Source organism: Rhamphochromis sp. 'chilingali' (genome assembly GCF_963969265.1).
Source record: "Rhamphochromis sp. 'chilingali' genome assembly, chromosome: 5".
Classification (NCBI taxonomy): domain Eukaryota; kingdom Metazoa; phylum Chordata; class Actinopteri; order Cichliformes; family Cichlidae; genus Rhamphochromis; species Rhamphochromis sp. 'chilingali'.
In genome coordinates this window covers 18,036,129-18,057,422 of record NC_137932.1, presented here as the reverse complement: position 1 = coordinate 18,057,422, position 21,294 = coordinate 18,036,129, and the positions used below count along the sequence as shown (strand labels likewise).

Below are 21,294 nucleotides of genomic sequence, written 5' to 3'. Positions count from 1 at the left end.
ATGTAAGTAGAAATTAAAATGTCAAAAATGACATGAGCTGAGGTTTCAGCTGAACTGCTTCACTGTAACAAATGACCTTTAACTTTTTCCCATACAGGACTTTCATGAAAGCCTCCACTCTTTGCTGCTGTGGCTCGCTCACGCAGAGAGCAGACGCTACGCAGTGGACATCGGCCACCCAGACACGACTCTCACAGCGCTGCAACAGCACAGCAACACCCTCACTGTAAGCAGAGAGGCATGTTTGGTTACCCAACAAATTGAAAAAAGTACTGTCCTCACAGATCTGCTGCTGACACTGTGTTTACACTGAGCATGTGAAGTCAAAAAGTTTTATCCAGTCATTTATTCAGCTTGATGCTAGAAATAGTTACTATTTTTGTTGGTTGTGGTCTGCAGGCTCTGCAAAAGGAGCTGCAGGACAGGCAGGCTCATCAGGCCTCCCTTCAGACTCTGTGGTCTCAGCTCCAGCCTGAAGACGGCACAGAGGAGAGCAACGAGGCCCGGGAGAAACTCCACGTGACGGGGAGCAAGCTGAAGCTGCTCCTGAAGCAGGTGGACGGCGACCTCAGCAACCTGCGGCAACGTCTGGTAAAAGCTCAAAATATTTTCTTTCTGCACATCCAAGAGCTGTCATGAATGTTTTTTTTACAGCATATTAACGTAGACGATTTATTTACCTCAGGACTGTGAATCTGCTACAGCCGCCCAGTGTCAAAGTGTTTCTCAGGAGGCTGGAAATTCAAAGAAAGGCTCCTCCACTCAAAGGTAAGTAGCAGCGCAGATAACGTTGTTTGTATTTCATGTCTTCTTGCACTAAATATGATGTGTTTTGCAGAGAGAAGCGGGAATCGTCTCCCCCTCGATCCTTCTTCTACCGGGCCCTGCGTGCCGCCTTCCCTCTTCAGCTCCTGCTGCTGCTCCTCCTGCTCCTGCCCTGCCTGATTCCAATGTCGGAAAGTGACTCCAGCTGCACCCTTACCAATAACTTCGCCCGGTCCTTCTACCCCATGTTGCATTACACCAACGGCCCACCGCCCACTTGATTGTAATATTCATGCGATAATAGAAACTTTCTAAAGGAAACGGATGAACGTATGTCACCATGCTGTCATGTTCAGTTTCCCGAAGACTGAAAACTGTAAAGATTTGCCAGCAGCTCTTTTGTCTTTCCATCAAGAAAAAACTCACCATGCCAAAAAAAACCCCCCAGGTTTTAACATCATTCAGGAAATCAATCACTTTTGCCACTCGGAGACCACCGACCATCCTCCAACACAAGGATTATCATCAGATGAGGGACGAGTCACCGAATCTATTTCTAGTGAGGTACAGTAATTATCCTATTAATTAGGTAAGAACACGTAAATCACAGCATTAAAAAAAAGAAAAGCTACGTATTATGAATAATGATTCATTCGACAGATGACGAAGCCACAGTGGATTTTCAAACTCAGTCTGAAAAGTGAAGCAAGTGCACAAGTGCCTTAAACCTGAATCGTTTCTAATGGTGGCAAAAAAAAGTCAGGTTATATAGAAGTGCATGAGAAAACGACCCTACGTCTTATTGAGTGGCGATCTCAGTAAACACTTTTCTGATGAGTTTCATTTGTTTTCATTTTGTTTTCACTTTTTTAATAGAACATGATGCTCATTGTGTACAGAAAGGCCCAACTAAAGTACAGATTAGGGCAGTGTCACTGACAAGTGGCTACCATATGACGATTCATCATCCTCCACTTCAAAACACCAAGAAAAAGTAAGCAATAGGGTGGCTACAGCCATCATTTACATACAGTTTGATTTTTCACCGACTAAACTGTTTTTTTTGTTTATTTTTTAATCCAGCCAGACACTGAACTCTTGTGTTTTTAAGATTTGCATGTTTATATTTCATTTACTTCATGAACTCTTCACATTTCATTTAATGTTTTCCTGCCTGCTCGACTGAACTCTGCAGAACAGCGCTGATTAAATTTGAATGTATTTGATAAAAAGCCAGCTGAAAGTCTTTTTTAAAAAAGAAAAAGAAAAAACACATTCTTGTATACTGAGTTTTTTAGATGTGATTTTGTCTTGACTAGATTGTGAGTGGACATTTCCACGCCTCCTTGCACTGTTGAAACACTGTAGATTCAGCATGATGTTTATGTACATAAAGCAATAATATAATGCTTATTTATAACTTGAAAGGTGGATTTATAATCATTTTTTTGTTCCTCTAGTAAATGTTGACTGATTTAAACAAACTGGCTTATCCTTTATTTTATTTTATATTTTTGAGGTATCCATGCTACCAAACAGGGGAAATGCCAAACCTTGGCTAGAAACACTACAGAAAAACTACACAAGTTTTTTTTTTTTTTTTTTTTTTATAAGAGCATCTTGTCTGTCAGCTTTTTGCAATCTAAATCAGAACCTGAATGCACCTTTGTGCCAAACATATTTGCTTTTCTAAAAATCTCTATAGACTCTATAGGCTCCTCTTGTTTGTGTTCCCAGTGCATGTGTGCTATGGCAGTGCCAAGCTAACAAGCAGAAAGAGTACAGGAAAAGGAGAAAATGGATAATAAGATAAGAATAGAGTGGACAGAGCACAAGTGGAAGAACACAACAGTGTCTTCAACTACCAAAGCTGTAAGAAAAACCAAATGAACGAACATGGATACACAAACTAACAATCTTGTTGTGTTGTCTACTGTAGGTGTGAGCATATGTGTGTTTATGTCACAAAATGTACTTTTGTAATGAGGATGAGAAGCTGCAAACAAGGAGCCAGAGGCAGGCCATCAGCTGAGGTCAAAGTTTTATTAGAATTCATTCAAACCGCGTGCACACTTGCAAATCCTATCTAAAAGAAAACATACTTGGCAGAAGTAATACATGGCTGTTTAAAAAAAAAAACAAAAAAAAACCAGCATCTTAGACGGCCACTTCACTCATTTTTGTTCTATTTGCTATTTTCATCATTGGGCGCATTCTCTGCCATGTTCTTACTTCTACATCCTACATCTGAGGCCTCTGCCGGTGTTCAAGCAGTGCTGATCAGATGCTGGATTTAAAGAGGGGTCCCTGAAAAGGACCCGTTTTCATTTATCAAGCCAAGCCCACAGTACTCTGCTGCACTAACAAAACCCTCAGGGATAACATCAATGTTAATCGCAGTTAGAGATTAGGACTGGAAGTTCTGGAAAGTCTACTCGAGGGACCTTCTTTTAAAAGATTTTATTTGGTTCAGAGAACACTGTGCTACACATGACCCGCTCCATCCGAGTGGCACCGGCATCTGTTTTCTGTGACTTACACTACCCTTTGTATAGGATTCGTTTTGTTTGCCCCAAAATCACCAATCATTTTTGGCTAAAGAAAATGAATTGGTGCTTTTCTTTCTCGAGTTTGTGAATTTTATATATACTTTTTTAAAAATTTCCAAATTAAAATTTACCTACCGGTAGTTATAGTATCTCTGTTTTATCAAAAAATAATTTTGTAGTCTAGACTAAAGATAGTGTTCAAAATTAAATAGTCATTAACATTTACTTCTGCTGATCATTTGCAAGCTGGCAAAACACGGCGTTTGATAAATAACAAATAAGACAAAGGCTCCTCTTTCGTATTGTTTTACTGATTTATACATTCATCAAACATTTTCCCCAGAATTGAACAAGAAGTATCTGTGCAGTGCTTAAACAGTTTGGTGACAAAGGCTGATGAGAGTAAAAGCACAGGCTGTACAGAAAGACCAGAGTCCAGAGGGTCCAGAGGCCTCTGTTTGATGAACCTTGCAGTGATCCTGATTGTTGAAGCTGCATCATGTCACAAAGAGCAACTGTAGCAAGTTCAAAACTACAAAAATAGAAATTTTTTTTGAAGTGCTACGTTGGCATAAGAGCAACAGTAAGGCATCTTTGACAATAAAGCACAGACATTGAGAGCAAGTGAAGGCACCAGCTCAACACAGCTTGATATTTTTCTTTTTCAAATAACTGTATTTAACAAAAACAAAAAAACAAAACAAAAAAAAAAAACAGCATTCAGTTGAGGAATTGTTTTCATGTCTGTTTTTTAAGCTAAAGAAGAAAATCAGAGTTGCCACATTCACTGCCAATTAGCTTAAGTTCTGCTAGAAATCACCTTCTTAGCTGGAGTTCTCTCGTTAATTTTAACCCAGATGAAACAACTCTGTGAGCGATTCAACAAATACATGAGATGCTAACAAAGTAACTGCTTTGTGCAAATACTGCCTTTAATGATCATATACACTACTCAAAAAATAAATGAGGGTAACGCTCAATAATCACAATATCAGAGATAGTCAGGTAAACTTCAGGGACATCAATCTGTTCAGTCAGGAAGCAGAATCCATCATCAATCTATTTCACCTGCTTTGGTGTAAATGGCAACCCCTGCAAGAAGGGAATGGTTTTGCAGGCGGTGGCATGAGCGTTATCAACCATCTGACAGTTTGGCCAGGAACATGCTCTCGAATAGTCCAGTGGAGGTCATTTTATAGGGCTCCTCCTGTTCTTCCTCACAATAATAAGAAGACGATATCAGTTCAGCTGCTGCATTGATACCCCTTTTACTGTCCTGTCCAGCTCCCCTTGGGTAATTGCCCGTCTCCTAGTATTCATCCTCCTGGAGACACGGCAAACCTTCTTGTAACAGCGAGTATGAATGTGCCATCCTGGAGGAGTTAGACTGCCTGTGCAGCAGGCAGTCTAACACTAGCAGTGACACAAGTGAAAAAAGTCACACCAGAGAAAGATCTGTAAGGAGGCATAAGGAGAGAGAAGTGGTCTAAGGCCACCACATGCCAAACCAGTTCATGTTGGGGGGGTTGCATCGTTGCACAGACAGCGCAACTGGTTGCACCAAAGCAAGTGGATGATGTTCACAATGGCTTATGCTTCTTAAGTGGACAGATTGATATCCCAGAAGTTTAACTATCTTTGTGTTATAAGGTGATGATATACTGCAGTCTTGATGAAATTTGAATCCCTTACACGAGGATATAAAGTATTATCTTATGTATGTGTCATAATTCCTTGGGTTGTCTAAACATGGGTACAAACAGCATTTTTATTATTATTCATGCATCTCCATCTTCAAAATAAATATAAGAATAAAAATCAATGGATTTTTGAAATTCATCGACTAAATAAATTTTCATTTGCAACTGTGGGATGGACAAAACTTAGCAGATGAAGCCGTGGCCCTGGTCTGTGGGGAAATCATAAGTGTTTTAGTGCATAGACCCAACAATAAACTGATTAAGTAATCAGCAATAATCAGTAACAACAGTCTTTTGTTGCAGCCTCGACATTAAAGTCCATGTGTATAGAAAAGCCACTTAAGCATTAAAACATCTACACACACAAAGTCGAAACACAAACTGAGATTTGTTGAAGAAAACACGCCAGTGAGCACTGTAAGTTTCACAGTATAAGATTTCTTTAACTCAGAGTTAAAGTGTGAGTTTTCTGCAGGTGCTTGTTTTTGGGAATCAGTTACACATAAGCTGCTTGTTCCAGCAAACTGTACAGGCTCTGATTAATCAGTTTAAAAAGACATACTGTCATTGGGAGGTGTGATCAAATCAGTTGTGATCTGTTTTTCTGCATGGGTTTTCATTGGTCGACTGACTGATTTAATGGTCCTGTCACATATCTGAGTACAGCTGAGTGACCAGGTTTGACAGTTTGTTCCTGTTTCGCTTTAGTCTTTTGCCAATATAGTGGAAAAGCAAAGAATCCTGAAAGCGTGATCTGTGCTCCATGCGGTTAACTTTGAAGATATTGAAAGTTCACCAGAAACTGTGCACAGCGTGTCAAAGATTCACCAGTGACAGATCAGAGAATCCAGCTCTCGTTCCTACGAAGATACTCATCATTCCCGTGAACTAGTTTTGTGCAAAGCAGTGAAAATTCTTTCGCATCGGAATTCTGATCTGACTACTGGGGTTCACCTCCAGCTCTAGCGCTACTGGGAATCCAGGTATTTGAAGGTCCGCTTGCAGAGCTGTGCAGCCGGGCAGGAGCCTCACTCTGATCTTCCTCCTGCTGAGGAGGCAGACGAGAGCTGTGCATGATGTGGGCATCCAACATCTCCAGCAACAGGTCGTAGAGAGGCACTATGTTCTTCACTTTCATGCAGTGGAGGTGGTCCATGCCTTTGTTACTGCACATTGAAAACAAAGTTGGGCGAGAGGTTAACGTAATGACTTTTGATGGGAACAATCTGGTCAGATGAATGTGTTTCATAACACTGCAGGGCTTTGAATAAATCTGAGCTGTAAAATAAATTCATTTACAGATCTGTCTCCCTTTTTTAAAAATATCCAGGTTTTAATAGCATGATGTTGGGTCCTGTTACCTGACATGACGAATATGTGAAAGCAGCATGAGCAGGTGAGCCAGGCGGGTGTACTGCTGCTGGAAGGTGAGACCGGTTTTGCTGATGGCCAACACCAGAGCTTCTGTCACAGCGTCCAGGAGGCGCAGCAGCTTGGACCGGCTCTGCTGGTCCTCGCTGCCGTCTGAGGAACTGAGGCACATGTCTGGAAAGCAAATGGGAAGAAATACACTTTAAGTGTGTCTACACAGTAAAGACTATATTACAGATATCAATATAGGAGTTTAATGTTGGAAGCTAAAGTAAATAAAACATTTTGAAGTGCATTATCCTTTGTAAACTGTGCAAAAACATAACTGGATTTTTCATGCAGACATCTTGATTCGGTCACAGCAGGAAAAGGACAGATGACCCAGAGAACCAGCGTGTGCAACACCACCGGTAACATCAGACTGAACCAGCTAAATGGAATTTATCCACAATTTATTTAAAATGCATACAAAAGATTTAACACCCCCGAAAATAACCACTGGCCTTCCGTCAAAGGATTGTAACCAGGTGTTATAAATACAAATATTTTTTCAAGTGTTTTTTTTTTTATTTACTTTGGCATAAAATACAAAGGACAGAAGCAAAAGACTTCTGGTAAGGTAACATCGACTCTTTGCTTCAACTATAAACGGATCAAAAGGTGCTTACGCATGTAGTCTGCGCCCAGAGGTGCATTATGAGCCAGGGGAAAAAAAACTGATTTGATTTTGCAGCCCTTTTCCTACTGTGAAACTTTCTGGTAGCAGAAGTCTGAAAAATCCCCGTGTTTTGTTCAACACTAAAGAAACACTTGTTGTGCTTGCAAATACAGTTTGAAAAGGGCTGACATGCTCAAACATTTAGAAACATCCTGCCAAAGCATCGAACATACAGTTTGCAGAGTACAGAACAGTGTCTCACAGATGGTGCCTTGTCTGTGTACACACTGGACTGCCCTGTCTCCGTCTTTAAGGAGTAGTTTTCATTTTGAGGGTCATTAAAATCTCGTCTAAACATTTGCTTGGTTAGAATCTCTCTGCTTTTTATCTCTGGCAGCAGAACTTTAAATCTGTTTTTGGAACATTCTGAGCTACTTTGGTTTTAGTTTTTTCCACTGCTACAAAAAGATTATTCACAAAACATCACCATGGGGTTTTCCACTGTTTGAGAGTTAGTAAGTAACACAGGGGCTCTGGTCTGGGGCTTTCATGCTATTGAATTAGCAGATGTCAAAGGGACTGGCTTTAAATTAACTAAATAAAGTAGTATGATCTTCAACTCCATGCATTTGTTGATCATTTTCTCTGTGTGTGTGTGTGTGTGTGTGTATTCTGAGTGTACAGTGCAAAGATCTGGATGACACACCTTAGTTTTACTGCATACAAAAAACGCGACAGTACCCACAGGTGTTTCTTAGTGGTGGGGTGGGTGGTTTAACTGGTTGCTCTCCCAAACCACTGACTAATCAAGTAAACTCCTTTTTTTCCTTTTAAACTATGCCAGACGTTGAACTTCTTAATAACAACGTAACATAATGCCTTTAATATAGTTTGCAAACACCTACTCATTCCTTTTACAAAACAAATGTTGAGCTCCAAAAGCAGCGTGCTCTTGTGCGGATGCACAACTACCAACCCCCCCCCCAAAAAAAAACAAATAAAATGAATGAGTGGACACATACATAGCATGCATTATAAGTTCATTTTAAAGGTCAAAGTTCTTTTTAAACTATATGTGAACACTAAACATTTAAATACATTTTTCATCATTTTGTTCTTATCATGTCTCCTCCTCCATCACTGCTCTCTCTCCTCTGTCACCTAATCCTCTTCCTACTCACCTCAAGCCTCATCTCCTGAACTAAAGTCAGGGTGCTAAAACACAAAAACGTGCATAAACATGCTCTTTTATTCCCGATATTGTCACAATTACTTACAGTCAACAGATTAGACATGCATCCATCCTGACAACAAGCCAGCTAAACAACAGCAGCTGGTTAAAGGCTAACATTATCCCAGCTAACGTGAGGCTTGAGTGCCCTAAACAAATAAAAATAAATAAAAATCACACTGATTACATTCTCATATTGCATGAGTGTGCTTTTTGCTAAGTGTCCAAGTCCAAGAATGCTAGATAGATCCATTTCAAAGACACTTTAAGAGTACTTCTTACACAAAAACACACCATGCCTCACATTTAGTTTGTTGGGATCTGATCATCTTAAATGTATTTAGGGTGACTAGGTCCCACAAGGAATCATGTGGTTTTCTTCTATGTGACAGTAAATGCTCTTACTTGAATCTAAACCATATTCTGTAGTCTTGGCCATTTTAGTCAGCTCTGATTTAATAAAAACAAACTTTTAATAACATTTGATTTTTATATTCTGGGGCTGAAGGTGAAACAGCTCTGTAGTCGGCAAAGTCAGACAAAAGTCTGACTTCGCTTGTGGAGGCAATTAAAAAGAAAACATTAATGATCTCACCAGAGAGGCCTTGACCGTGTTCATCTTCACTTATGTACCACCTGCTACTCCAGCTACTTTAGCAGAACCTCTGAGTCCTCATAGCACAGACTGAAACTACACAGTGTTATTTGAAACTACACAGGGAACACTGTGTAGTTTCAAATAACTAGCAGTCTTCACTGCTAGTTATTTGGTTTATGGACATACTTACCATGTGTAGGCTCACAAGATTACATGCTGAGATACCAATCTAACACCCCATTGTGGGTTCATGTTCTGGAGACAAACAAACAGTCTCAGTCTCACTTACGCACATGCACATTAAGCACATGACACTGAGAGTGGACCTCATGTCCACCCACACAAACATGCTCACTCACTGGAGTTGAGGAGGATCATGACCTTGAGGCAGACGTACTCCTCCCTGTGCAGCCTGAGCTCTCTCACCCTGGTTGTGGCAGCTATCAGCATGTCAAAGATCTCCACAAAGCCCTGGACGCAGTTTCCTTCTTCTCTAAAAAGACAAAAATGTTATTTAATTGCATCACACTCTTGATTTTTACCTCCACAAATTAGCCAGACATAACACAGATGTAACTCCCACCAAGAAGTAAAAGATGATCTGCTGTTTTAACTCTGAAGCACTTTACACAAGAGGAAGGAGAGTAACATTAGTGATGTCTCTCAGCTGGCAGAAAAGATCACCAAAAAAAAAACCCAGAATAGGTGTTTTAGGTTCTTAAATGCTAAAAATGGGTTGTTGTAGCCTATTGCTAGGTGGTTGCCAGGCAACATGATGCCATCGTAATATGTGATGTAGCTAAGAACCTTTAGGAGCCAGATTTGGTTGCTCAAGCCCTGATGGTCTAGGAGGAGTTGACAGACACAGAAACAAACATACAGAGGTTTGGTGTATTATCATAAGATATTGTGTGTAAGTACACTGGGAACCACCAATAACTCTTTTTAGAAGCAAGTGCTTCTAATCAGGCGAGTGAAACAAGGTTTAGGAGGTGGTACCTGCTCAGGCTGAGGTCAGGGCAGAAGATGAGTTTTCCTGGATGGTCCACTGACCTCCACATCAGTCCAATCATCAACACCTCCAGCCAGCAGGACTCCAACAGATGGACCTGGTCTACGAGACTAAGCTCCACAAACCCTGAGAAAAGGATGTAATCATAAAGTACATAGCTGTGAGCAGATGAAGCATATCACAGAAACCTGAATAACGAGTCTAATGAGCAACTAGGCAGCAGCATGAAGAGAAACAGGAGGTAAACAACTTGGTTGGAAGCAATTTTTTCCATCTCATTGTCCGTAAATGCAAAAACAGAATGCTGACCTAAAAATATCCAAACCAAAAAATAAATAAATAAATAAAAAACAATAAAATAAAACCTAAAACAAGCAAAACCCCTAAAAAGACCACCTTTTTACAGGCAGTGCCATTAAGAGCAATGTGAGACTTGATACTGATTAACGAACCAACAAGGTAAAACAAAAACACGGCACCGTCTCAGCAAACAGGTTAAAAAACATAATAACAAGTACTGATTACGAGGCACCTCACAATTTACTAAGAGTTAGATAAATGAAAAAGACCCAAAAAAACAGGAACCAGTGTCCCCGAGACAGGCCTTGACTGTGTCTCAGTCTGGAGTAGCCCTTGCTGAAAGGCGGTGGGTTGGGGTCGGTATCTTAGTATCCCCTCGGCTTGTTGCCTGTACACTGGAGTTTTTCCCGATGGACAAACAGTGCCAGGGCCTGCCAGGGCTGCCCTTTGTCACTAATTACCGATCCAGGAGGGGCTCAGAGTAGAGTTGCTACTCCTCCACATCAAAAGGAGCCAGCGGAGGTGTTTCAGGCATCTGACAAGGACACTTCCTGGGTTCCTCCTGGTTGAGGCGTTCCAGGCATGTCCCACCAGGAGAAAGTGGGACATGCCTGGACCTGCACTGCAAAAACTCAAAATCTTACCAAGTATATTTGTCTTATTTCTAGTCAAAATTATCTCATTACACTTAAAATAAGACACAATCAGCTACAGGGCAACATTTCAGTAAGCTAAAGGAACTTGTTTCAAGACAGTGAATCTTGAAACTAGAGAAAAACTAGAGATTTTTCACTTGTTCCATTGGCAGATTTTTTCACTTAATACAAGATATTTTAGCTTAAAATAAGTGAAAAAATCTGCCAATGGAACAAGTGAAAAATCTCTAGTTTTTCTCTAGTTTCAAGATTCACTGTCTTGAAACAAGTTCCTTTAGCTTAGCCAGTTGAGAGATCTAATTTCTTCAGCGTATCCCATGGGATACGCTGAAGAAATTAGATCTCTCAACTGGCCTGGGAGTGCTGCCTTTGTGTTCCCCCAGAAAACGCTGGAGGAGGTGGCCAGGGAGGAAGGTCAGGGCTCATCTGCTTAGGCTGCTGCCCCTGCGACCCTGCCTCAGATAAGAGGTAGAAAATGGATGGATAGATGGAGGTTCCCTCCCACTGGGTGACCACCGATGTGATCACCTAGCGAAGGAAAGTTGTCTTCTGATGGTGTGAAGTTACCGTAAGCTTTCTGTGAGCTTTGACAAGATCTGTCACTCTTTAAATTACTTTTTGCAAAACGCCAAGTAAACTAAATCGACTTGCACCGACAATCATGTCAGAATCAAAATTACACAAAGATTATTGTACTGCTACTCTCACGTTCAATATGATCATTTATGCATACATATGAACACGCATTCCCAATAAACTGCTCAGTGCCACAGACTTGTATGGCCTGTGCTGCTGACTCAGGCTACGACAACAATGAGCATTCAGACAATTCACTTTGAAATTCACGCTTGAAATTAAATGGTTCTTTGCTATAATGATTTATTTCACTTTTTCAGGCTTAAATTTGTTAAATTCACCACAAGCAGTCAGAATTCATTAACAAGGCTACAGAAATCCACCCTTTGTGATACATTGTTATTTCACAGCTCACTGCCAGACTCCAGTTCCATCACTGCTGCTGTGTTTTACAGGCTCAAACGCTAAATAAAGCAGACACAAATGACTGTGCCAAGCCACAAACACATCATTCGCTGTCTTGAGACAGTGAACTGCTCAGCGAGAAAAATAAAATACCTAGATCTGTTATCATTAAAGTAATTTTTACTGATGTTGTAGAAAGACTCTTTGTATAATCTCAAACCAATTGCATTTCTCAACTCAAGCAAACATGAAAACTAGACATAATAACAGCTGTTATATAGAAAAGCTTTCATCTAATACAAGATTCAACTAATCAAACTGTTGTAAATGAGAACTAACGATTAATGATGGCAACTTTGTTACTGTGTGTGTTGTGCTATATACTCACCAGCTCTTTTGTCAAGTGCAAATATTGACTCTTATCAGCTTTCAAATGGAAGCAACTCAGTGCTTTTAAGAAAGTATAGAAGTCAACATGCGAGAGTTCAAACCAAAAATCAGAATGGGGAAAAAAAGGTTATGTAAGTGATTGAACATGGCATGGTTGTTGGTGCCACACTAGTCTAGTCTAAATAGTCTGAAAGAGAGAAAATACATTGTGATCTGAAAAGAAGTCAGCAGCAACTGTTAAAATCACACATGTTACAATCAAGATATGTAAAAGAGCATCTCTGAATCCGCAATATGTCTCTGAAGCAGATGGACTACAGCAGCTCACTGTGTTCCACTCTTGTCAGCTAAAAACACGAGGCCAAGATTAAAGTTCACACAAGATAACGGACAAGAAAAGACTGGAAAAACTTTTCCTGGTCAAAACTTTAGATGCTAGAGCCAGAATTTGGTGTAAACAACAAGAACGTACAGATCCATGCTGCCTTCTATCAAAGGTTCAGGTTGGTGTAATGGTACAAGTTTGGGCTTCTTAGTACCAACTGAGCACTGTTTAAATGCCACCACCTACCCAAGTCTTGTGGCTGACCATTTATATTCCTTCATAACTGAAACTATAATGTACTAACTACAACGTCATCTCATGGCTGCTTGCAGCAGGCAAACACACCATCACAAAGCTCAAACTGGTTTCTTGATCATGACGATGACCTCACTGTACTCATATGGCCTCCTCAGTCACCAGATCTTAAACCAACAGAACATCTTTGGGATTTGGTTGAATAGGAGACTCACAATCAATCACATTGATGTTGCCTAAAAATTACAAAAAGAAGTGTATATTTTCTTCATCAGTGTATACTACACTTTATTTATTCATGACATGAATTGCTCTATTGGCGAAACACTTATTTGTGTCAGCACTCTGGCTCGAACCATTAATTAAGTGGTATTGCCACATTGCTATGTAACTTTGCACATGCACAGTCGGAGAAAATCTGCTGGTAAAGTGATATTTGAACCCTATTTTTGGACCCGTTTTGTTTTATTAGATTTGAATGGGGACACTGCACATACATTTTCTTCTGATTGACCAATGAAAATGGAAGGTCTGATTCTCCACATTCATTTAGAATTTTTGTTGACCTGAATAACCTGAAGAAGATAAAAAAAATTTTTAATTATATAAATTCATCTAATTTTTTTTTTGAAATATCACAAAAACAAACACCTGGAATCTTCTTGGCCCAGCTAATCATGTGAACCAGCTCTTTATCTGCCAGGTTGGTGAGCAACATCATGATGCTTGCTTCGGTCAGCGGCCTCTTCGCGTCCTTCATGAGGTAGATATCTGGCGGCTCCGCCTCCAATATCCGCTCAATTAGCTGCTCTGGGGTCAGTGCAGGTTTTTCGGGCTCATTTAATGAACCTTCAGCTGGTCCAGTTATGCCCTTTGGTTCAGCTGTTATGTACTGTGAGGATTGACGGGTTAGCCGCCTTGCCTGCGAATTCCTGTAGTTTCCACGCTCCTTTCGAATACCTGTGAGTAACAAGGCAAGCATTAAATTATAGCCAATTTTAACCCATGTTCCAGACTGTCCATATCTGTTAAATTTTGCTGTTGTTTTCTATATAAGATTGCAATTTTGGGGGGTTAAGAAGGGTAAAGCAAAAATGGCAAGCAGCAAGTCCATCAGTTACAGACAGAAATCACTGAACAGGCTACAAGATCTGGCACCATGTAGTTCCTACTTGGAAAACAAAATGTCGGAATAAACTGAAATCCAAATTTAGAGTATGGGAATCCTATTTACTGCAAACAGATGTTGAAAAGATTTGTTTTGTGTGGAAATGATTAATAGAGCCAGTGGTGGCTTTTAGAGCCAGATCACATTTCTCATATGTAGAAAAAAAACTAAAGTAAAAGCGCTGGAACCATATTAAAGAACAACATTTGGATTAAACTTTATTTCTATCCAGATATCCCTGCATCATTGCAGTGATACCCATAATTAAAACTTCACGTTTTAACCAAAACACTACAAGAGCAGATCAAATGCAGGAATGAAGACTTCTTTAATGAAATGTGAATTAATAGGCAAACAAATACTAAAATATTATGGAATATTAAAACATATATTGTTCTTGCTCTTGCCTATAATGAAACATAGTTCTGTCATGTTGTTGTACGATTCTACAGAAAAAATAGAAATTAACTGATCTTACAAGTAAACAAGAACTAGGGGTGCAACGATACACAAAATTCACGGTTCGGTTCGATACTTTGGTGTCACGGTTCGATATTTTTTCGATACAAAAAAATGTTCATGCCTTTTTAATTTGTCATTTATTAAAATTATAAATATATATTTTAACTCAAAAGTACAGTTTTTAAATTTAACCCTAACCCTTGTACGTGTTTTTTATTTTGACAGCGAATGCGCACCTGCGGACCACTTATGTGCAGCCCTGGTTATTTAGCTCGTCATATTGCAGCCACAGAAATTCTTTTGTCCATGAAACCATAAAGCTGCACTTTCTTTTTGCCTTACAGTCTCATTTGTCATAACTTCTCCGTTTTGTGGTAAGCTTTTCTTTGGCTGTCACTTCTTCACCCCGACCTGTCTTATTTGGCTCAGCAGAACTAAAATATATATCCTGCTACTTTTACACACGGACTCACATAAGCTCAGCGATTCTCTGCGCGATCAACCTCTCACATGTTTAAGCTTGCTGCGGGAGATTTCACTTGTCATGTTTGCATAGTAAGCTAACGATTAATAAGACGATGTCAGAGGAATTGGTGCACAAATTATCATCACTCACAGATCAGTGCTGTCATTGCAAAGTGAACGCAAAAAACAAGCGCAAATTCAAACGCGATTTCAATATGTCACATATTGACAGTGGCTCACCGATGCCAATGACATAATTACCCAGCTACATTTCTGAAAGAATGCAAAAGCATTGACATATATTTTTCCTACAATAGCCCGACGGGCAGGGCAGAGATTTTTGTAGCCCGACTGGAAAGATCGCTAGCTCCGGGACGTCGGGCTAGCGATTTTGCAAGCCCTGTATCTGATTGAGGAATCACTCATCTTTGGAAAAGAGAGTTTATTACAGAGAAATGTCTCTTTCCAAAATAAAAGCTATACTATCCGCTTCTTCTGGGCTATATTCTCAGCAGCATAAGGAGAATCACGTGCTAACAGCTGTCTAAATGACTCGGCTAAAGTTAGTAGCATGCTTGTTGTTTTTGTCTTTGCACTAGGATGATGTCGGCGTAAATGTGCAGTCATATTCGTTGTGTTCCCACTAGTGCTTTCAGGTTAATCTCGTTGAAATGACCTTAACGCCACAACACGGCAAATCTCCGTTAACGAGCTACCGCCGATCGCCCCGTGCGTGGGGCTAGACGGCCAACACGTTAACGAGCTAACTGCGCTAACACACTAGTTTACACCAATGTAATTGAGCATTGCATGGCACATCCAACATACTGTTTTACTTTAGTCCATGACTCGCTTACCTTCAGGGTCATACCTCACATGAAAACCAAAATAATTCCAAACGCCAGATCTGAATGAGGGTGGGGGAGGTCCATCTTGCAAGGAGAGCTTAACTTCTGTCTCGCTAGCTTGCCCTGCGCTCTTCCTCCTGACTATGCTGTCTGTGTTGAGCGCTCAGTGGATCTGCGCTCGACAGTGCAGCCCAGGCGGAGTAGTCGAACACAGATTCACTGAGCGCTCAACACAGACAGCATCGTCAGAAGGAAAGTTGATAAAATAAATTACAAATGTTGTATTGTTCGATACATATGCGTACGGAACCGAAAGCACTGTATCGAACGGTTCAATATCGATACGAATATCGTTGCACCCCTAACAAGAACATTAGAAAAATATATTCAAGCATATGTATAATATCAATACTGTATAATTAGTAATCACATCATTCAAATTTTAGATAAAATAAACCAAACATCATCAGATGACCAAGTTATTTAGGTAATAATCAGAACATCAAGTTACTGTTGGCTGGATTCAGAAAAACAAAATGCAAAAACTTCTATCAGAACTAAATGGTAAATGGCCTGCATTTGTATAGCGCTTTACTCAGTCCCTAAGGACCCCAAAGCGCTTCACACTACATTCAGTCATCCACCCATTCTCACACGCATTCACACACTGGTAATGGCAAGCTACGTTGTAGCCACAGCTGCCCTGGGGCGCACTGACAGACGCGAGGCTGCCGGACACTGGCGCCACTGGTGGCCCTCTGACCACCACCAGTAGGCAAACATGGGGTTAGTATCTTGCCCAAGGATATTTGGCATGCAGCCAGGAGGCAGCCTGGGATCGAACCACCGACCTTCTGATTAGTGGCTGACCTGCTCTGCCACCTGAGCTACAGCCACCCAGCCATATTTCAGAAATATGAAACAATGTATACATATAATCATACTAACCACATTTGGTCATGCCAACTTCATAGCATTTGCGAAGGCGACATGCCTGGCAGCTCTTGCGGCGGTTCTTGTCAATAGTGCACTGATTGGTTGCCGGGCAGATATAGTCATTGTGTCCTAAAACAAAAAGACACAAAGAGACAGACATTGAGACAAAAATAAAAAGTTGGATAGAAAAAATGAAAAATGAGTTGTATGAAGAAAAATACAATGCAAAGTTGCATCCCTGCACAACAGACAGGCAGACTGAGAATTTCCAGCTTGTGCAGCTTCCAGCAAAAATCATTGATGACAAGCAGTCCTTTGTGGTCAGTTCAAGTCCTCTCTCCGTACCCTGGCCATTTTGCTCAAAGACTTAATTTGCATAGGCAGACATATTGTTTGAACAGTGGTATTTTCAGAAAAATGTCAACTGTGATCCAAAATTACCATCTAAATTCAGTTTAGCATGATATACGCATACTGGTTTGCCTTAATGTATAGCAATGGTTAAATGGTCTAGTTTTGAATATATTTGTTCAAAAGCTCAAAGTGTTGTGTAATACAAGATTATGTCATAACACCTGTAAAATAAAGCTTAAATTGACAACATACAAGTTTTAGCTTCAAATTATCATTATGAAATAAATTTTGATTATAATGGGAAGTTAATGACTTGACACCACAGAATGTGGATTTGTTCCAGGCAAGCCTCTGACTAGGCAATCTGTCAGGCAGCGAGTATAAAAAGCTCTGGGAAACTGGACGTTTAAGTGCACAAAGTTTTCCCTGATAAGCATCAGTAGAATCCTCCAGGTGACAACCAGAAAAGCTTCGTAGGCAAGGCAAGGCAAGGCAAGGCAAGGCAAGGCAAGGCAAGGCAAGGCAAGTTTATTTGTATAGCACAATTCAACAACAAGGTGATTCAAAGTGCTTTACAGAGACATTAGAAACAAGAACAAATAAAAAGCATGATTTAAAATTGATTAAAACAAGCAAATAAACTAACTAACTAATTAACAAACAAACAAACAAACAAACAAACAAAACAGTATATAAAATCAAAACAGATAAAATCAGAACAGTAGATAAAATCAGTAGTTAATGTAAGTTTTGAAATTTAAGCTTAAAGTGTGGATTTGGTACTGAAGTGATAATAGCTCCAGCGTGTCTCCCCCAAATAGAGATGGGAGCAATTATACCATGTAGGACACAGCTATGAGCCAAAGAAGGCTGTTTGGGGAAATGATGTTTTGGATGGGTAGATAAAACCATCACAAAACACATGAAAGTCAGGGAAACTGCTCTTTGTCCAGCTGTTTTGTGGCCTGTGTGAGAACAGTGTGGATGTCACAAATTTGTACTTAAACGTGGAATATTATCAACTTTATTAAGCATGGGAATAAAAGAGCAGAACTAGTACTAATATAATAGATATAAAGATGGGAATTATAGTGACCACTATCCACAAAACATCCACTAACTGAGCCACGAGGTCCAGCAGGGATGAGTCAAAGCCATCAGACAAAGGTCAGCAGGAGGACATCAGATCATTTACGCGTGTGGAGCTCTGCGCAGACTTGCTAATACTGCACAGAAAGTGCGCTGTAGTGACTCAGTGTCAGCGCTACCAACTATTAAAACAGGAGCATCCAAAATCCACCAAGATCTAGGGTGTAAGGTTATATCCTAGAGGACTTATTAGTTTATTCTTTACTAATAAGTCAGCAAGGCATAAACATAACATTTGGATGGGTACGCGCAAAGGAGTTACGTCGACATTAATATGAAACTGGTGAAGAAAAGCGCAGAAAAGCACAAAAAAGACACTTAGATAAAGTACAAAATAAAACAGAAGTGGTGTGAAACACCAACCAACAAGAGCAAAGTTGCACATCTTTAGATTTGAGAGAAGCAATCAGGACTTTGCAACAGTGACACAGTTTTAAGTAGTGCATGAACATCTGCTCTACCAATCAATCTGCAGTAATATTTACACCTCTGATGACGTCTCACAAGTGTTAGCTTTATTTTCATACCAAGATTGTTTACACAGACTTTGTAATTGCAGAGAAATACTCCATTTATTTTGGTCATTTCATTTTCAAGCAGAAAGCCCCTGGGGGCCTAACAGGTTAAAAGTTAATTCCCAATAAAACCAACTGTAAGTTGTTTAATAACATTGCTGTCTGAATTATTGTTAAAGTCATGAATTATCACCTTTAAAGTGTTTGTGCTAATAACACCATGTACGAGACAGGCATGGAGAGCAGCACTGACTGGGAGAGGCTTTAAACAGATGACATACTCAGTTCAACTTTCAGAATGCACAAGCATCTACTTAAAATCTATTTATTTAATTTATCATCTGTGATATTATTAGGTACGGAGCCCCGCAGGGGACATGGGAGAGAAAAAAATTAGGGAGAAAATAAAATAAAATTAAGACGGACTTTTGCGAGATCTCGCAAAACAAACTCGGGATCTCGCAAAAGTTTTAGCCGCATTCTTCGGAGGCCGCCAGCTCGAAGCCGACCGGGAGGTCGAGGCACGATGTGCCGGGAAAGCGGTGTTCCTCCCAGCTGTAGTAGGTCTCGACCTCCCGTTAGCTTCGAGCTAGTGGGTGTCAGATCTCCAAAAACGTCGGAGCACTTTTGCAAATATGTGATGTCTTGTAAACCGAGCAGGTATCTGACGTTTACACAACTACATTCACGCCTCAAAATATCTTAAAAGTGTATTTTGTGACCCAGAAAGAGTAATATTACAACTAAGTAGCTGCCGCTATTGTTCGAATTCAACTTTTGCGAGATCCCGAGTTTGTTTTGCGAGATCTCGCAAAAGTCCGTCTTAATTTTTTTTTTCTCCCTAATTTTTTTTTCTCCCATGTCCCCTGCGGGGCGCCGTAATTAGGTACAATTAGAATGTAATATTCATCTCCCTTAAATAAACAGGCATCCAACTGAGAAAATTAGCTTTTCAACTTTGCGACTCATTTTATTTCTCTATCTGATAAGAAAACCATTCGGTCAGACAGTTATTTGTTGTGAATGAAATACAGTTTCAAGCACTTTTAAGCACCACATTTGAAATTCAAGCACTTTTCAAACCTTGAAAAGTGTATTAAAATTCAAGTATTTTCAAAGATTTCAAGCAATTGTTCGAACCGTATGTATGTTTTGTCTCACCTTGGATGCTCCTCTTGAAGAAGGCCTTACACCCCTCACACGACCAGACTCCATAGTGGTAGCCTGAAGCATAGTCATGACACACAGCACAGTAGTGGAGGTCTGCCTTCCCACCTGAAGACGCCATGCTCTCCTCGCTCTCCTGGGAGCGCCTCCTCACACTCTTGCTAACAGACAGTTTTGAGTCATGATTTCTTCCCAAGACAAAAACATGTAGATTAAGTATGCAAAACAGTTGATTAAAAGTAATACACAGTAATAAATCACTGAATCAGTAATGTGATTACAGATGATTATTTTTAGCTTGCTGTAGCTTTAGTTGAAAAAGAAAAAACTGGAGAAAAAGGTTACTAAAAACAGCTGTTCAATAAATAACAGGTTAAGTACTAATTGAATAATCATTAGCTGGCCAACTACTGATTAAAGAGCACAGCGTAGTCAAGGTGTTGCGCCCAGTCCTACCTGGTTGTTATAACACTGTCCCACGGAGTCTGGGCTGACTGGCCTTGCTGGGATCGACCCTGGGGGCAGTGCAGCGTAATGGGCGTCCCCACACGGCTGTAAAATAAAGAGGCGCTCAGAGACTGATGGACAGAGGAGCATTCAGAAATGCTCGGACCACCGTAGCTGAAGATAGTTGGACTGTAAAAAGGTATGGTGGTGAAGTCATGGCCGAGGTCGGTATATGGTGAGCGGATACAGATGGGCTGGCTTGTTTCATGGGACAGACCAGGAGAAGAGGAGCCGAGGATCGGGGAGAGAATGCAGCTACCAGCTCGGCTGGAGTCGATCTCCTCGAGCTGCAGCAGCTTCTCAGGCGAGGAGGCAGCGGCCATCATGACACCAAACGCTTCTAATATCACTTGAATTACTACATTACCGGCAACTGGAAAGAGTCGCCAAAAAACAACAGAGCTAAGAGAGCTACCTCAGAGCTCACATGGTCAAAGCTGAGAAATGGATTTTACTTTGCTTTCTGCTCGGCATAACTGAATATCCTCGTGAAACAGTCCAGAAGATGGAGGTTTACAGGAGAGGAGTGTAAGACAGGGTAGGAGGGATGTTCACTATTCCTTCTCAGTCCTGCCATGGGTTTTTCATCAGTAAAAGCAGCAGAACTTTCCACCTGGACAAGAAAGAAGAAGGGACAGGTTGATATATTGAAATACACGGCATGACCTGCGATTGTAGATGAAATAAATATATTTCATTTACAATCTCTTCTTTTAAACTTTGGTAAAACTTCATACTTAGCTCCCCTGATAATATCTGAGTACAATCAGTTTACAGAAAAAAAGGAAAAAAGTAGAATCAAAAAGAACGAAAAGAGTGGGAGCAGTAGTCCCAGCTAAGCCTACCACTCCCACTCCACAAAGAGAAGCTACAGGGTGTATAGATTTCTCCAAACACTGCACATACTAGGCTTATACGTGGCATGCACATAG

At 40.4% G+C, this 21,294-nt stretch overlaps 2 protein-coding genes across 4 annotated transcripts in view; one reads left to right on the top strand and one right to left on the bottom strand.

Moving 5' to 3' along the window:
• Positions 1-1,392, top strand: part of syne2a (spectrin repeat containing, nuclear envelope 2a) — an 87,624-nt gene extending 86,232 nt beyond the window's left edge. The window contains exons 110-113 of the mRNA XM_080882802.1: positions 98-226; positions 400-591; positions 686-768; positions 839-1,392. Of these exons, the coding sequence (XP_080738928.1) occupies positions 98-226; positions 400-591; positions 686-768; positions 839-1,046 (612 nt within the window). The 3' untranslated portion in view covers positions 1,047-1,392. The remainder of the gene's footprint in view (positions 1-97; positions 227-399; positions 592-685; positions 769-838) is intronic.
• Positions 1,393-2,899: 1,507 nt separating this feature from the next.
• Positions 2,900-21,294, bottom strand: part of esr2a (estrogen receptor 2a) — a 30,520-nt gene continuing 12,125 nt past the window's right edge. Inside the window, exons 2-9 of one of the 3 annotated variants that reach the window (XM_080883044.1) lie at positions 20,312-20,975; positions 19,850-20,043; positions 16,683-16,799; positions 13,443-13,751; positions 9,872-10,010; positions 9,232-9,365; positions 6,376-6,559; positions 2,900-6,180 (exon numbers count right to left, since the gene is read on the bottom strand). In XM_080883044.1, the coding sequence (XP_080739170.1) occupies positions 5,955-6,180; positions 6,376-6,559; positions 9,232-9,365; positions 9,872-10,010; positions 13,443-13,751; positions 16,683-16,799; positions 19,850-20,043; positions 20,312-20,688 (1,680 nt within the window). In that variant the 5' untranslated portion in view covers positions 20,689-20,975 and the 3' untranslated portion in view covers positions 2,900-5,954. Of the gene's footprint in view, positions 6,181-6,375; positions 6,560-9,231; positions 9,366-9,871; positions 10,011-13,442; positions 13,752-16,682; positions 16,800-19,849; positions 20,044-20,311; positions 20,976-21,294 lie in introns of those variants that run through there. The other 2 variants (XM_080883045.1, XM_080883046.1) reach the window with 2 other exon arrangements.